Below are 17,864 nucleotides of genomic sequence, written 5' to 3'. Positions count from 1 at the left end.
ATTTCTTAAAAAAACGGACACTGGGATCTACTGAATGAAAACAAGAGCTGGGAGGTTATCTGTTAGGTTAAATCAGCTTCATGATCTCTGATTCATGGTTGTCCATCCCTCCCTTGTGACATTTTTAACCCAGATTAAGAAGGAAAAATTCCGAGTTTAAAATGTGCACAATAGAGATTATATAAAATGAAACAACACATTATGGCAGATCAATTTATTAGAATGACAGTTAGTTCAAAGTGAGCAGAGTCTTCTGCATACAGATGGATGACATGCAGCAAGAGCATATAGGAGCTCATGGCCATTTGGGACATCGAGTGTTCGTAGGAATTGAGGATGATTTATCGACACACAAAAACATTAACAGCGATAATAACAGTCTTCTGTAAATTCTGTCGGCAAACTAGACCGACTGTTTCATCAGCCGAACACAAAACTACCACAATGTTTGTTGTTTCATCTGCGTGAGCGATGACACACAAACTGGGCATCACTGACGGGTTAGTTCAGGTTTATGAGTGCAGCTCTGTACAGAGTCATTTCTTCTGGAAGCCTGAAGGTGGATGAAATATATTTGATGGGAGGAGTCAACTTGTTATTAATATTCGTTACCTGCCAACCTGCCCCTTGTCGTTTGCCACTATCAGACGATTCTGTGTACTGCATAACAAAGCATGGTGACAATAACAAACAGCAATATCGCTGTTTAAACAGAAAAAAGAAACATAGTTTGATAGGTTAAAGTACTCTGCTAAAACGTCAGTCTAAATGATGTCACAGTGAATAAAACGAACCAGTGCAGATTGGTACGAACGTGTTTCTCTAAAACGTGTAAAAGTTTGGTTTATTGACGCACTCTGTTGAACATGGCTTAGCATCTACAGATCAGTGGTGTAAGAACTGAAACATTGATGTCAGATATACTACGTGGTGTCCCATGTCCCTCCTTCTGATACAGTAAAAATTAACAGACCGTCTGCTCTATTTGGCATCGCTGGTTGGCCTTTCATTTTCAAAATCTATTAAATCTGTTCACATTAAGTTGTTTTTCCACAATATAAACATATTTCTTACAACTCTAAGCCTGTCAAGTTTTTTTTTTTTCTCTTTTTAAAGAACAACTTTTTTTTCACTCTTAAGGCCAAAACTAGCAATATTTTACATGAAAACCCCACAGTAAATAGTAAAGGACCACATTACGATCTAACCACATCAGCACAAGATCAGAATATGCTACCCGTTTTCCTGTCAGTATATAAATAAATATAAACTGTATCATGCTTGATATCGACAGTTTGCAGAGAGGAAGAGACAAACTTTGCAGATGGGGGGAGGTTTTCACAATGAAAGGAGCTTCTTTTCAGCTTGAGAGCACCGTAGTTACATTAAAAATCAACTACCGACACATGAACCGTTTGATTGTTATAAATTACAACACATAAAACACAAAAAAGCTTCTAGTCAACACGAAAAGATTCAGATTATCTGGGGAATGCAGATGTGTCCAACAACACAGAGGTATGTAAAAAAAAAAAAAAAAAAAGGCCTGCAACATACAGAGTGTAGAAAGTGACAACAGCGGCCCTGTTGTATGAGAAAGCAGGGCGCCAGTGTATAAATATCAAACATGTCTTGTCACGTTATTTAATAAAATAAATAGAACCTGGTTGACAGTCAGTAGGGAGTCAACATTTCATACAAACAGGCCACATAAAGACATTTAAAATGCAACAAAAAAATAATAAAACACAAAATATTCCCATGTAAAAAAAAAAAAAAAAAAATCAAAAACCTCTTTGAATGAGCAGCAGTGCATGCAGATTTTCTGGTCCTGTATAAAGTAAGGCACCAGAGGTTTCCAAGATTCACTTGGTATACAGAGTATACGTATAAAACAACAAAAATCTTCAAGTGTATTAAAGGCAGTCTATGAGAGTGCATACAGAGACTGGAGTCATGTTGAGTCTTCGGCTTTCACACTTAGGAACTGGTCATCTTCTGCAGCAAAGGGATCTGTCGGGAAAAAAAAGCACCGATTATTCAACCACCCATTCAAACTCTGAAGTTCTCATAGCTGCGATGGAACGCTTCCATGACCTACATTTGTTATTCACTGGGTGGGAAATCTCTCTCGAAGGCTAAACTGCTGGTTTCAGCTTCTTATAGGCTGCACGCCTGAAGTCCAGCACGGCACCAGCTCTCACCATTTAATGTGTTTAGATTACATTACATTTAAAGATCAGTTTACTAGTCATGAGGATTCATATGCTGGGATCAGAATACACAAAATATTTGTCTTTAATGATGGTAACGATGTCAGACTAGTCAGTCAAAGTGTCATAAATTCTTGCTGTTTCTGGCAATGCTACAAGTACGACCTGAACTAATCATTGCTTACGTTTCTGCGTGAGTTCCTGTGTTGTCTGTAGGAGGTTCAGGACGTTGTCAATCATAGCTATTATTCACCAGGTTGATAGAGTGCCTTCACTGTTTTCTCACTAACATTTATCTGTTTTTATTCAGTCATGTACTCTCTTGATGATGGCAGGGGTATTGTTGCCCACCTGCAGCGTCCCACTTTCACTTTCTCATGTTTTACAAATGCACAGCAGAGAGCACTCTGTCTTCCTGCAAGTCGACGTCGAGGAACACGTCATAGGATGTGTCAACACCGGCAGGGAAAAATAAAAAGATTCTGACATGTTAAACTTTTTGCTGAAGCATCGTTGTTCTTCATTTATGTCACACTACGAGAACCGCTTGTTGTTTTTAACATTCATATTTGGGCCTGACACTGAAAATTTGTTGTCAATGACTAAACTGTCAAAATCAGGTTGAAGTCGTGGAGTCTGATCCCGACATTACTCACATTTTTGACAGAAAAGTCGGAGAGTTTCTACTCGAGACCAAAACCCACAATATCTCGGCCTGTGTTTCTTATATTTTGTCTAAATACATTTCTCAACTTAATCGAAGTGCCTTTGATTTAGTACTAAACTGAAAATTGTTTACATTCCTGTACAAAAATTTGTTTTATATTAACACACATCTAAAAATATCTGTCCAGTAATGGATCTAGTAATCGTGGACAAACAGTACATTTCCATTGTTATAAATTGACGTTATAAAGAAGCTTACCTTCGACAAATCCACTCCGGTGAGAGCGTTGACAGACACAGGAAGTTCGGCCAACAGGCGGTTCACCTCGCCTGTCAAACGGCTGTTCTCCCCGGTCAGGATCACAATCTCATTGGTCTTGGCTAACGGCGCTGCCACCTTGGAAGCAAGCTGCAAACAAATGACAAGTTGCAGCTGATCCAAAATGCTGCAGCAAGAGTACTGACGGGATTTAGCAAGAGGGATCATATTTCTCCAGTTTTATCTTCTCTTCACTGGCTTCCTGTGAAATCAAGAATAGAATTTAAAATTCTCTTGATGACTTACAAAGCCCTACATGACCAGGCTCCATCATATCTTAGAGATCTTATAGAACCATATAATCCTAGCAGAGCACTTCGTTCTCAGTACGCTGGTCTACTTGTGGTTCCTAGAGTTTACAGAAGTAGAACGGGAGGCAGAGCCTTCAGTTTTCAGGCTCCTCTCCTGTGGAACCAGCTCCCAGTTTGTGTTCAAGGGGCAGAAACCCTCTCTAGCTTTAAGATTAGACTCAAAACGTTCCTTTTTGATAAAGCCTATAGTTAGGGCTGGCTCAGGTAGACCTGAACCAACCCTTAGTTATGCTGTTATAGGCCGAGGCTGCTGGGGGACCTCGTTACACGCTGAGCTTCTTTTCTTTCCTTCTACTCTTTAACTGACTCATACCTCACCATCCTTTTCTCTCCCATAGTTTCTTCTTATTGTCTGTTGTCTCCATTCAGTTCCCTCGCTCGCGTAGTTTCTGTTCTTTCTTTTGCAGATGTCCCGCCATGGAGCTGCATGTCTCTGTCCTGCGCTTGTCGTCTCCACCAACAGTTCTTCTCTTCTATCTCTATGCTGTCCTTTTCTCTCTATGCTCTCCTCTCACCCCAACCGGTCGAGGCAGATGGCTCCGCCCACCCCTGAGCCTGGTTCTGTTGGAGGTTTCTTCCTGTTAAGAGGGAGTTTTTCCTTCCCTCTGTTGGAGGTTTTTCTCCCTTAAAAAGGAGGGGTTTTTTTTCCCTCCTAGCTTATGTGGGAATTGTTGAATTGAACTCAGTGACCTTGACCTTTGACCTCCAAAATTTAAACAGTTCTTTGCTGAACCGAGGAAAACATTTTTAACAAATTTGAAGAAATTCCATCCAAGCGTTCTTTAAAAATTGCACTCAGTCATGGGTTAATGTGAGGTGACAGTGACTTTGACCTTTGAACTGTGCCCCCCAAAATCTAATCAGTTCATCCTTGGTGTCAAGTGAATGTTTTTGCCAAGTTTAACCCAATTCCCTCAAGGTGTTCTTGACATATGCATTCACAAGAACGGGGTGGCCAACCTGAAAACAGAATGCTTCCGGCTGTGGCTATCGTCTGTGCGGAGCGTTTTGCATGAACACAACAGTGAAGACAGCGAACTAGTGGTTTCAAGCTGGATACCGTGGGCAGGGCCTCCAGGACCAGGGCGATCTTGGCCGCCTCTCCGTAGTGCTGGTAGGCCTCAGCCTTCAGCCTCATCTTCTCAGCCTCCGCCTTTCCCACAGCTTCGATCGAGCACGCCTCCGCCTTGCCGATCGTCCTGATCTTCTCCGCCTCGGCCTGGGCGATCAGCACCGTCTTCGTCCTGACGCGGGGAAACACGCGGTCGTTCAGGTAACTGATCTCTCCCTGTCAACCAAGTGCAACTGTTTTCTAACAACATGCTGCTACATCACATCAAATGAGGTAACATTTTAAATCGTGTTTCTGCGATGAATTTTCTGGTTAATTTACTTCATGTTTTACACAGAAATCTGTAAAACTCAAAACTGGGTGGTATGTCCCAAAGTGCAACAAAACATTGTGTTTAGCGGTGTTTAGAAGTGTGAGTGCTCTGTTGGAGTGTGAAAGCTGATGCATGCGTGAGTTTTCTCAGTGATCTTGAGATTTCCTCTGATGACTTGTTTGAAATAAATCTGATGAATGCGCCTTGAACCGACGGGTTCCTCACTCACTTGTGCCCCTCGGCCAGCTGCAGCATCTTGAAGGCCTCGGCCTCCGCAGGCCTCTTGACGGTGGCGATGAGCTCCTTCTCCATGCGGTCGATCTCCCGCTCCTCGATGGTGATCTCCTTCTTCCTCTGCACCACCTGGATCTCGATCTCCTCCAGCCGGATCTTCTGCTGCTCCTTGGCCGCCTGCAGCTCGTACGCCAGCTGGGCCTGTGCTTTCTGTAAGCATCCGCACACAGAAGGTCACCTCCCTGAAGCACACGCATCTGAGGTAACTCTCAGTTTCTGTTTGTTTTGTGCTCCCCTTGTGTTCGCTGTCTCTTTACAGGTGTTTCTGACCTCAGGGAGGTTGGAAATCGCTCTCTTCCCAATGAATCAGCCCGCAATACACTTGTTTCTGTTGTTCTGTAGAGGATGGAGGTCTGGCCGTTCTGTGTTTATTTTTTTGGTTTGTAAGTTTAGTTTCCCTGCCTCGGTTAGTTTCAGAGGAGAATCTCTGGGTTCTGTGGTCCGATGCGCGGCTGTCCCAGACTCCCCCTTCTTTTGGTTTATTTTTGGCGAGCCTCCAACTCAGCTTTATTCATAAAACCTTCCATACAAGCCTGCAGTCCAAAGTGCTTCACATCCGAGTAACATGCACACAAACAAAAGCAAAGAACCAAAAAGATCAACGGGCATACAAACAGAACAATAAGATTAAAAATAAGGTAAAACTAGTCAAAATGTAGGTTAAATAAAATGAAGAATTTAAAATTGCGACAATAAAACAACGTTAGAAGAATCAATAAATCAAATTCAGAAAAGTAAAGAAACAAAAGACTCTTTTAGTTAAGTTTTAGTTTTGTGTTAAAACAATTATTTTTGGTCTTTTTGAAACTCTATAAGTTGAGCCAAATATTTTTCTAATTTACCAGTTCGAGACAGAGTTTCAGCGTAGGTGAGCTAAAGTATTACGTAGTTTTGAGGTTCTTAAAATCATCTTTTCTGAGTCCTATCAGTTATTTTATATCTGTTGGTTTGAGCTCTTTATTGACTCCATTGACACCATGTGGTTTTGTAAAGGCTACACCGTACCATCAAATGAAAATACTTTAGAATCTTTAAGATTATATATTACATATTTCTCAGCATTCACATTAGGTGTGTCACGATTAACAGGTATTTCAAATAACTGTGATATTTAGAAAGTTAAATATTGATATCATGTTAATATTACACATGATAACTACTCCAGCCCCAGTATCTAGCTGGTTCACCCTCCAACACAGTAGGTGGTAGTATTGTTCCTTAACGCTTGTGGGCAGCTGCCATAAAAACATAAAAGAAGAAAAAAAAAAAATGCAGAAACTCCAATCTATTAATGAAACAGGTTTAACTAAAAGAATCTAGTTTTTTTTTTCCCCCCTGCCAATCGTTTGCTCCACACTCCAGTCCAGCAGGTGCACCTTTAAGTTGGTCTGCCAACCGCCAAAAATCCTTATAGAAGAAGAAGAGGAACAAGCAGCAGTAACTAGCTTGCTAGCAGCTACCACATAGTGTGCTGTGTGGCGACTACTGCTGCAAGAAGTCATGTCGGACGAGATGAGAGATGGACTAGAGAAAAGACGGAGTGTAATAGAGCCCAGTCTCCAGGAAATACTGATCAACAGAGGACAACACCACCAACCTGTTCACCCACCTTCACCTCCATCATCCTGCAGGTTTCATCCTCACAGACACAGGAAGTTGCAGCTAGTCTGCCGGGCTTGAGATGGTAAATGTTCCACTAATGTCTTCGTTGGACTTGTCAGTGTTTTCTCTCTGCTGATCTCTTGTTTTTTAGTTCATCTGGTTGTCTTTTCACGATCCATTAAATTGTGTGACTGTGCTTTTCGGTTACGGTTGAAGACTCTCCACTCAATAAACTCATATCTGAGAGGAACTCATTTGCCAAAAAAAAAGATAGTAAACACAATAAACAAATGTAAAGAATTTGACTGATGCATTAATATTATTATGTTGTTCAAATGTTTGGCAGATATTGCAATCATATTTTTGTGATTAATTATTTTGGTCACAATAATCATGCAGTGTGACAGCCTTAAGATTCACATCACGTCTCTGGAAATGTTAAACAAAGTGCTGTGTGTCTGAACAATGTTTGTTTATAATGACGGGCCTATTGTTGAGCCTCTGCTCAGAAACGGTCAAAAACAAACTAACATCTAAATAACAGTTCTGCAAATAAGTGAAACTTCAAACCTTAGTGTTGATTTCTTGGTTGAAGGATGCTTTCTGCAGATCCAGCTCTCGTCTGGAGTTGGCCATCTTGGTGTCGGCCTGGAATTTGACGTCCATCATCTCCCTCTTACATTCTGCTTCCTAGGAGACGACAAACCAGAACCAGAAACAGAGCTGTGAGCAGACAGTCGCTGTGCACAACAGAATCCACCTCAAACTTGCCAGAGTCTCCTTACCCGTATCCCAGCATCCCTCTCTGCCTCGGCCACGCCGATGTCCGCATCCCTCTGGACGGCTGCGATCTGGGTCTTCCCCAGGGAGCTCAGGTAATCCAGTTTGTCATAGACGTCCTGTGAACAGACAGACAGACGTCATGTCAACACTGAACCACAGACTGAGACTGAAGAGCAGCTGACGAAGTGTTTGTAAAATCATGTGAAACCATCTTTAGATTAAAACACATCAGTGCCCAAACCAGACACGTTAAGTTGTTTTTGTTCAAATCTAATGTAAATCTGCTGGAGGTCTTTCCCAGTTCATGAAGACAAAAGTCTGAAACAATCTTATCAATAACTGTCTCTTTATAAAAGGCTGGACTGAAGAAAACTGCTGACTCATTAGTGACAAGGTCTCAGCTGCAATCTACATCTGTATCATAACAGAAAAACAAGAATTAGTATAGTTTTTACACATGATATCAAAATGAGAGACAAAAGATTTTGATGTTCGGAATCAGTAAGACGTCTGATGTCACCGCTAACGAGCTAACTGGAAACCATTTTGACTAATAGCTGTGACAGAAATGGACTGTGAGGCACCGTGGTCAGCCGCTGTATCTGCACCACATTTCAATTAGTCCTAATCAACAACAGTGAACTGTGCAGGGGGGACTCTCCTGCCAGGCACTTATCAGAACCATGAAACCCAGGAGAGATCGCTTCTATAATGATCAGCAGCACCAACAAAAACAGCCGTTGTTCTATGTGGTTTCTTACTTTGGTGTATGAACACTGCATGAATAGTGTTAATACAGAATCCTGTCAATTAGTGAGACGTTTGGCAGATAGTAAAATGAGTCAGTCGACCCTTGCAGTGTCATTTTGCATTATTTCGGAACTTTGTGGGTACTTAAAAATAAAACTTGATCATGCAGAATAATCACGTATACTTATTTTCTCTTTGATATAGACTGCAGATCAATTTCAATATATGTATTTTGTATTAAAGAGAAAGTCTCTCCATGCTGAGTGTATTATGAAGACCTTTCTTTGCTCAGTGGCCATATTAGCATGCTCCTCTTGTATTTTTATTTTACAGTTCCCAGCCGCTGGCACCGATGCCGTATCCTCTCCTTCAACCCACCTTAATGGTGAAGCTCAGGACCTCGATGCCCATCCGGCCCACGTCAGGAGCTGCTACGTCCCTCACCAGTTTAGCAAACTGGTCCCTGTCCCGGTAGATCTGCTCCACGGTCAAGGTACCTGCAAAACAGAGACCCCATCACTATCTCAATACCACTTTAGACTTTTCACAAACTGTCAGCAGCCTCATTTTCACCGTTCTACTTTTGATCAAGGTTTCTTTGGCTTATGTAAAACAGAAGCAGGATTTTCTTAACCATTTGAATGAGTGAGTGATCATTTAACTAGTGACGTGAATGTGACAAGAGTCTTTTAATAACAATATGCATGTCAGAAAACAAACCAAACTACAGCGGAGGTGATTAGTTATTTAAAACAATCTGCAATTAATTTCATTGTTATTTTTAAGTAATAATGCCACAGATGTCAGCCTCCACGTTGTCTTTTCTCTGTCTGTGAATAGAAAAATCGTTTGGTTTTGACCCGTCAGTCAGACACAAAAATACATTTTAATAAGTTACCATGGACTCACAAACTTAAAGAGTAAACAATAAATCAAGAAAATAATTAGCAGACTGACTGAGAGTGAAAATAAGTGTCAGTTAGGGGTTGATGTGAGATGTCCGTACCTAGAATGGAGCGCAGATGTCCCTCCAAAGTTTGCAAGAGCACAGATTTGATTTCTATCACTGTTTTCCCAAGAAACTGCTCACAAGCTACAGGCATCAGGTCCTGGTCTGTCATGACTTTCACCTGCAGGAGACACGATGGCAGAGTGAAGTCATCCGTAGGCAGACTGCCAACATGTGGCAGCAGATGGCAGCATGTGGCCTCTACTTTATTTTCAGATGACACATTTCAGTAACGGTAGAATACATCAGTAAAAGGGGCAGTTTGTGACATCTAATTATAGATAATGCAGACATATCTCCATATGTAATATTCTGAATTTGAAGGTAAGAAAAAGCTCGAAGATGTGAATTGTGTAGGAAGTCTTGCCACCAGCTTTCAGAAAATGTCCCTAATTGTTGTTAATTGCTGCCATATGTCAGTGGAAAACTAAGAAGCAGGTTTCTCATAAAACTGGGTTTTATTTTGTTAAAAAAAATAAAAAATAAACCTGTATATGAGCCTCATTTAATTATTAGGTTCCTTCTACAAAGTGACTTTTTTATTGAACAAAAATGTGAAAAGCTCTTAATTGTTAAACATGTTGACACAAGTATCCATTCTACATCTTTGAGTCTAAACATGGCGAGGTTTTATTTCAACGTGGTCTTACCTGAGCCACCCCGGTGACAGTGATGGCTACACCCTCTGCTGTCTCCACATCTTCACATTGAGGCTGCAGGGTCATGATCTCTAGGCTTAACCTACAGCAAGGAGCCAAAGCACATGTATCAGGCCACGAAGAGAGGAGCATGCAGTGATGAGAGGAAGCTGTGTAGATGTTAAAACTGTATATTGTGGTCAAAGTCTCATCATTATACATACTACTACTCCTGCTGTTGGTTGTTCATATAAGCATTTTCATATTCTATTATCTCAAAACTCTAAATTTAAGTTGATTTAATTAGTATTTTATATACTTTATATATATATATTTCTATCAGTCTGAGGTTGGATGAGAAAACATGTTTTTTTCTGTCAAGGTTTAGAAATACCAAAAGCATACAACAAAATGTTAATAGTTTGGTTAAAGGAAATAAAAATCCTGCCATTATTTTATTAAGTGATTCTGTGAAAAAGAAAAAAAGAAAAAGCTTCAGAGAAGTTTTCAAACAGAAGTGGCATCACAAAATGTGATTTTTATTCTATTATCAAGTAATAACATGGCCCACTTCTTTAATATCAATACTGTTTATAGCTTTTTCTTGATAAAGGCAGCAATTAAAACTTAAAACTTAACTGCATTAATCAAAGACTGCTTCTGAAGAATTTTTAATTGCAACAAAATAATTTGCCAAAGATGAGATGTTTCTCTCTGCTATTCTGTTATTCATGTGTGTTTAAACACAACACAGTTCATATTAATTACCAAAGAAAGAAACTCCTCTGGACTGATTTACATTAGAAATACGTGGTGTGTAACACGAGACAGATTATAGTTGGAACAGCTCTCATCCTCTGATTGCTCTCTGACTGCCTGCAGATAATAGGGCTGACTTCTCTGTGGAGACTCACCACAATAAAAGCCCATTTTAATTGTGGTCTGTTTAAAAACATCAGTCTCTTCTTCCAAATGCTATAATCCACTCATCTGTAATGAGTAGCACCTGCTGGTCATCAGTGCTTCTACTGTGTTGTCACCTTTGGGCGTCCGAGATGAGCCACCAAGCCCAGGACCAGCCTCCCACAATGTAGGTCTTCATATCAGAGCCGCAACAACCACCTGAGGAAAGGCAGCAGCGACATTAATCAGAGAAGGCTTCATGCTCAGTATTTATTCTACTTTTGTTCTCTCCAAGGCTTGTTAAAAACCTGTCGGTTAAAAGCAGCTGTATAAATAAAAAACACAATGTGTGTAAAAGTACAGATTTAAAGAAATTCTCTGGAAGTGTTCCTGAGTTATTACGATCACGTGAATCGGACTAATGGAATGGCACAGTGACCGTTGACCACTAAAATTGAATCAGTTCATCCTTGGGACGAGCATCCATCAGAACGGGACAGACAGACCGAAAACCTTATCCCTCTGGGTGTGGCGATTGGCAGCACAGAGAAATAAGAAATCAGGGAATCACCCCAGTCATTTTGCTTAAGCAGCTGTGAACTATGAATCTATGTAAAAAATGTCATGGCGATCCATCCTGTACTTGTTTAAATATTTCAGTCTGGAACAAAGTCACCATCCACAGAGCCACGCTGCTAACGTGGCTAAAAACCAAACCACTAGCCTCAATAATGAAAATGGTTTGGAGTTTGTAGCAAATGAATAAAAGCAGAAAGTGAAGGCCATCTGATGTAGAAAATGATTTTATAAGACAGCTGTCGGGGAAATATGAGAGGAAAGTTATCAAAAACCATTGAGGCTAATGTGTCCTCAAACACGGATAACGAAGATTTTTTTTTGCAGGTAAATGCGTGTGTGTGTGTGTGTGTGTGTGTGTGTGTGTGTGTGTCTGATAAGAAATCATGTGTTTATGTCTGAGATTGAGAGATAAGTATGTGCGTGTAAGGGTTTTTCTTTAAATATTAAATATGATCAAATCAGATATAAAGATTATGAATTAAACACGATTCTTGGAAACCAGCGTACAGAACATTTATACTTCTCTGAAATTGTTGATTAATAGTGACACAAGGGTTTCTCTGAAATGTTTTTAACTCTAAGAAATCAAACTACAGATTATCTTTGAAGAATTTTCTTTAATGAACACTCAACTTTACCCCCGGCAGTCCCTCCTCTCTACACTACTGCTGCACGTTACTGTCTGTTATACTTTTACTGTCCCCGTGAAAACAATGACAGGTTTGAGCCAAAATTACAATCAAATTATGAGGTTATAAATAACCAAATTAATTGTTGTACATATATAGAATAAATAAATAAATGCATACACTCGGCTGTAGGTACTGGGCAGGAATTCTTACAATCCTACTTCCCAAAAAGTCAGGACATTGTGTAAAATGTAAATAAAAACAAAATGCAATGATTTGCAAATTATGTAAACCGATATTTAATTGAAAATGGACTAAAGATAACAAATACAATTTTTAAACTGATCAATTTTCATTGTTTTATGAAAAATATATGCTCATTTTGAATTTGATGGCAGCAACACGTTTCAAAGAAGTTGGGACGCTGTGTAAAATGTAAATAAAAACAAAATGACATGATTTGCAAACAATGAACGATAAGAAACAGGGTTTGTCCTAAATTTGTGGAAAACTTAATTGCGTGTATTTGGTGGCAGGTTTCGGGTGCTCCCCCCAATTTTTTTTTTTTTAATGTTTTTGAATTAAAAATATGCAGTTTCACATACTATTTGGCCATTATGACACCCCTGAATGGATCAATATACTCACTGAAAATTCAGGCCCTCCGCAACAACAGTGAGTTAGTGTTGTTGTTGCATCCTGTGGTGTTTGTGTCGTCTGTGGGACTCATGTTTTTGTTTGGTGTAAACAGGAAGTCGCTCGGTGTTTTCCCAGATCCATATTTTTCATGCATGTTTACATTGCATGAACTAAATATTGTCTCAATGTTTTAGTATGCAAATTTTAATATTTTTTTAGTGACTCTTCTGCAAAGATCCGATTAAAAAAAAAAATATATATATATCTATTTAAAGGGGTCTTTTTTCCCATGGGACCTTTTCATTGTTGTTCAGGTTACGTTTTTCTTCATCCAAATCCAGGCTGTGAATTTGTCAGGTACTGTATATATGGTATGCTGCTCAGGTTGTGAGGCCCTGTTGTAAAGTGCTCTTTTAAAAGTTGTATTTTTCATCTTTTAACCTTTTTTTTTTTTTTTTTTCCCCAATAAACTGAAGCTTACTATTCATATGACCATATTGACGCTTAAACGTACCGTCGCTGCTTTGCTTGGCCAACGCCGTTGGCGTTGTTAAGTCAGCTGTAATTAAACGTTACTAACACCCATTTGGTGACTTTACACCGTAGCTATCGGATTATAAAACCCTGCACGGAAACCTTAAAGGTTAAAAATAGCAAGATAAAACACGTCCCGGTCGCTCGTTTGCCATGCAGCTACCGAGCATCGTCACGTCAGCCCCCTCCTCCCCCCTCCGTCACCATGGCAGCTTAGCTGGCTCCGTTAGCACAGTAAGAAGAGGAACACCTACCGGAGACCACCAGCGCTTCGTTTGGCCCAACAGTTAAGCAGCTTCCCATGGTGACAGCTGAGGACAGAAGGAAAAGACGAGCAGACACTGGGGAGACACTCTCCCTCTACGGAGATGATGTATCGGCGTTATCCGACGTTTAGTATCCAAGTGTGATAGGTTTGATTACAGAGTCCTCACGTCCAGCAGCACGGCAGCAATAACAAGAACCCCGGCCCGCCCCAGCGACGCCGCACTGACGTCACGCTGGCTTCGAGGGGAGGGGGAGGGACGGAGGGGGGGGGGGGGGGGGGATACAATATATAAATACAAATTAAGAAAACAAAACTATAATGCTGCAGGTAAACAATATAATAAAAATAGAAGTAAATATAAAATAAATACACACATTATAATACAACCTCAAGGATAAATTAAAATAAAAGATAAAACAAAAATAGAAAAAAAACAAATTGATTGAAAAATTATGTTACCTCTCAATAAATATATGACAATAAAATCGTCACGGTTAAGAAATAAAGGAGTAAGTAAATAACAAATAGAAGAAAAAAAAACGTTTTACTAAAAATAGGTTAAATCTTCAAATGTATTTTGGTCCTCTGTCATCAGTGAGAAAGCTACAGTGAAAAAATGCTTTAAATCCTTCATTAGTAATTAATTTGACATAAAATATAATTGTAAGAGAAGTTTTACAAAGATTTGTGCTGAAAAATAGGACAAATATTTTTCATCTGTTTTTTTGTGTTTGCAAATTCTAAATGTTATAAATAGAAAATTGAGTACTAAAGTGAGAAAGTATCTGACATTATGTTGTATCTTGTCATCAATTGGATGGAACATAATGTCAAGATAATATTCAGCTGTTATTGATTATTGATGGGTTTCACATCCACAAATCTAAATCTGTTTGTTTAAATACCTAACCTTACCCGAAGTCCCTCTGCCTTTAATCCTTCATCCTGCTGGATGTGCTCATCAGGATGACAGAATAAGGCGACCTGTAATGACCTTTTCACTCCAACCCTCCAGAGTTTGATTAACATTCCTTGGTTGTGTTGAATGTCTCTACTCATAGCAGGCTTTGGATCCCTTTGTTAATTACCTTTTAAGACAATCAAAACATCAAGATAGTGGATGCACTAATGAAGTGCGTCATGTAATGCCAACTCCTTAACTATAGTTTTATCACTGCTTTAATTCGTTTCTGTTACTGATTTCCTTTCATGTTGCATTGGTTTGTCACTATATTTTGAAAGGTTGTATCAGGAGTCGCAGTGTAATTTCCCGTCTACACGAAGGCTCTCAAGTATAATGTTTTGCAGTTCCTCATTATGACCAGTAGAGGGGCGTAAACACCAAGACAGAAAGGCCGTCTCGGTTAGTTTGTCTGGAACATTCCTTTTGCTAAAATAAGAAAGCAAAACAATAGAATTAACTTTATTTTCCATCAGTTGTCACATTTATAGCCAATTAGAAATAATGTTTTTTTTAGGAAGCTGATTAAGAATGAGGCATAAAATCAGTTTGTTTTTAGATATTAAATGAAGCACTCCAACTCACTTGGAAGTCTAATACTACACATATAAACACACAAAAACATAGGAAAGAAAAAACAAATGTTAACTAGCGTAAAATATGCAAATAAAAATAACTATAGTAAGGGGAGCATATCACAACGTTTTGCTTCTGTATCCTACAAATATTCATGTAGATATGTTTATTTAATCCTTCATTTCTCTCCAGGCAATAGACCCATCCAACCCCCTAGCTCTATTCAGAATATTCCATAAAATTGTAAGTGTTTGTTTCTCAAAGGGTGTCATTAGGGATCAGACATGTTTTGAATCTAATACACATAATAAAAAGGCTTTCATGAGCTGTCCATACTTGTTAAATACACTGAGAGCAAAATAAGACAATATTTGTAAAAGATGCATGTGTGTAAAGAAGTTATATATTTAAGTTTTTATCGGTTGAAATAAGTCATCTGTAAAAGTTTTTACAAGAAAATTAGGATTTTCAAATCTTAAACTGCTTTCACTAACAAGTGCTTCAATTTTGCAAGATAATCTAATTGCACAATGTTTATACCCTCATAGAACAATAGATAATAGTGGTAATATATATTTATATAAAGTCATGAATTTACTGGCAAATAAAATCTTAATTGTAACATTTCATAACTCATAAAATATTCCTAAACCAGCGATATACTTTTAATTAAAGCTAATAAAAAAAGTCTCAGCTGCTTTGAACTATTTCAAACACACATAACTCCTATTTTTGTCTTCTTTCACTGAATGCCAGTCAGATTTTAGGGCGGATTTTAAGATTGCAACAAGATCGGCTTATCTGTACTACTTTAGCTCTACTTATCCTCTGCATCTCATTACAGTTAATTCATTACGTTCTTCAGGTGAATCAATCAGATTTTGCCACAACATTTGTCTCTGAGTCAATAATTGTTCATATTTGCTGCTGTCAAATTTCAAAACTTTTCCTTTCTCTGCTGCTGTCTGCTCTCATTTCAGTGTCTGATCGACGCAACCTTCCTCCACTTCCAACGTCGATGGGTCCTTCAACTGAGCTCATATCCTCTTCTGGATCTTTGATGTTGCTCTTCATCCTTGCACCACCACCACCACCTATGTCATTTGCTTCGTGCTGTATTTTTGAGACATAACAAGGTGAAAAAGAATGTGTTTTCACCAGCTTCACCCATTTATTAGTCTTTGTTATAGCTGCATTTCCTTTTCTCTGTGGTGGTTTCCTTCATATTCTGCTGAAATCTGCAGAGCTCATGACTTTGTGGTAACTTGCGATTTTCCCCTTTTGGACGTAACGCTGGCAGTGAATACAGTGGCAGATTAACCTGCACATGTCCTGCACAGTTTGTTCTGCACATCACACACAGCTCAATGATTAATGCCCTCACCGGGGTTCTTCACAACCTTTGGAAAAAAGGATAGATTTTAGAAAAGCATCTGTCCTGCAGGGACGACTTCTAAAAACGAAAGATAATTAAATCGTGGGACATGGTCTCATTATGTGGGATGCGGGACAAGGGATAAAAATGCTGCGCAGTCCCACATAAAGTGAGACACCTGGTCACCCTAACATCACAAGCACCAGAGTCATCAGGAAAATATTCCTTGAACCACCCCTTTTAAATGATTACTTTCTCATTTAAGTCCGTCTGAAATATTTTCCATGTCTACTTTAGTGCATGCAATATTCTGGGTTGTTGTTGCATTGGCATGCATGTAGAATCTGCAGAGGAGTTTTTTTCTGCCTGCATGTGTCTGCTCTGTCTTGGACCTCTGTCAGCCCCCTTTGTGCATGTTATCTGTGTCTAATTACAGCCTCCTCTATACCAAACCACGTCACCCCCCTCAAACTCTCTCTCTCTCTCTCTCTCTCTCTGCAACAGGGATCAGTGGCAGTGAATGAGCAGCTTGCCGTGTCACTGTTAATACCAACAAGAAAGAGAGAAGGAGGGAGGGAGGCAGCAAAGGGAAGAGGATGAGGAGGAGGAGAGTGTCATTCACTCCTTGTACCTCTGTATAACTTCACATGAAGGAGGGCAAGAGAAAAAAGACAAGAACAGAAGGAAATGAGTCGTTTCTGAGAATTTAACACTAGAAGTAAAGGGAAAGAGGGTTTACTGTCAAGAAAGAGGGAAAAAGAAGAAAGAAGACAGGACAGAAAAAGTAGAAGGAGAGATTAACAAACAGGAGAAAAGGTCTGGAAAGGATGAAAATGAGGGTGCCACTCTGTGGGATTTGCAGGTTTCGTTACAGCTCCTGAAGAAAGACCCCCACTGTGTTGCTCTCTTCTCCTGTTCCTTGTCCCTCCATCAGGACGTCTGAAGGCACGACCGACGCTGGAACGAAGGAGGGACGGCGAGTGAAGCAGAAGAACCAGCCGGCGAGAAGAGTTCAGATCAGGAAAAAAAGGGTGAGAACACACAGTCAGGCAGGAGGCATACAGAGGCATGTAGTCTTGAAACAATAATCTCCTTACTGTGTGTGAGTGTGTGTGTTTGTGTGCTTTTAAGGGTCATGTTGTGTTTTTTCACTGTGGTCCATGAATTTCCTAAAATAGGAACAGTAATAGTCAGAAATATGTCAACAAAAGATTAATTTTGAAGAGTAGATTTTGCATTGTAATCCTATTCCACAATAGTAATAATTCATGAGAACAACTCCAACTGTTATGACTAATAATAAGGTACACTGAAGTACAACCCAGTATCACCGCAAAGTGTGAAAACAGAGGTTTTGAGTACAAGTACAAATTCAATTTTTGGCCATATTAGGAGGCAGGAGAGGTGGCCTGGTGGCACCAGTCAGGCTG

General features: G+C 39.6%; 2 protein-coding genes across 2 annotated transcripts in view; one reads left to right on the top strand and one right to left on the bottom strand.

Moving 5' to 3' along the window:
- Positions 1-199: 199 nt before the first annotated feature.
- On the bottom strand, positions 200-13,724 carry LOC138629321 (flotillin-2-like). Its single transcript, XM_069712941.1, has 11 exons — positions 13,509-13,724; positions 11,011-11,092; positions 9,983-10,073; positions 9,330-9,453; positions 8,702-8,820; positions 7,576-7,689; positions 7,361-7,480; positions 5,124-5,338; positions 4,570-4,753; positions 3,139-3,288; positions 200-2,013 (listed from the first exon to the last, which is right to left on the bottom strand). Exons 1-11 carry the CDS (start codon positions 13,555-13,557, stop codon positions 1,981-1,983), a joined length of 1,281 nt encoding a protein of 426 aa, XP_069569042.1. The 5' UTR covers positions 13,558-13,724; the 3' UTR covers positions 200-1,980.
- A 3,715-nt stretch (positions 13,725-17,439) lies between these two features.
- Positions 17,440-17,864, top strand: part of myo7aa (myosin VIIAa) — a 53,687-nt gene continuing 53,262 nt past the window's right edge. The window contains exon 1 of the mRNA XM_069712939.1: positions 17,440-17,465. The gene's annotated coding sequence lies outside the window, so the exon portion shown is untranslated. The remainder of the gene's footprint in view (positions 17,466-17,864) is intronic.

Source organism: Brachyistius frenatus, unplaced genomic scaffold (genome assembly GCF_029030835.1).
Source record: "Brachyistius frenatus isolate BFR_SWC_R1_liver_20210118 unplaced genomic scaffold, ASM2903083v1 Contig_114, whole genome shotgun sequence".
Classification (NCBI taxonomy): Eukaryota; Metazoa; Chordata; class Actinopteri; family Embiotocidae; genus Brachyistius; species Brachyistius frenatus.
Note: the sequence above shows the minus strand (reverse complement) of the source record. Positions and strands in the feature narration are given on the sequence as shown.

Coding starts and splice junctions, on each gene's coding strand:
- LOC138629321 (XM_069712941.1), bottom strand. CDS start 13,557: ATGGGAAGCTGCTTAACTGTTGGGCCAAACGAAGCGCTGGTGGTCTCC. Junction 11,093..13,508: donor CGAAGCGCTGGTGGTCTCCG/GTAGGTGTTCCT, acceptor GCCTTTCCTCAG/GTGGTTGTTGCGGCTCTGAT. Junction 5,339..7,360: donor ACCAAGAAATCAACACTAAG/GTTTGAAGTTTC, acceptor GGATGCTTACAG/AAAGCACAGGCCCAGCTGGC.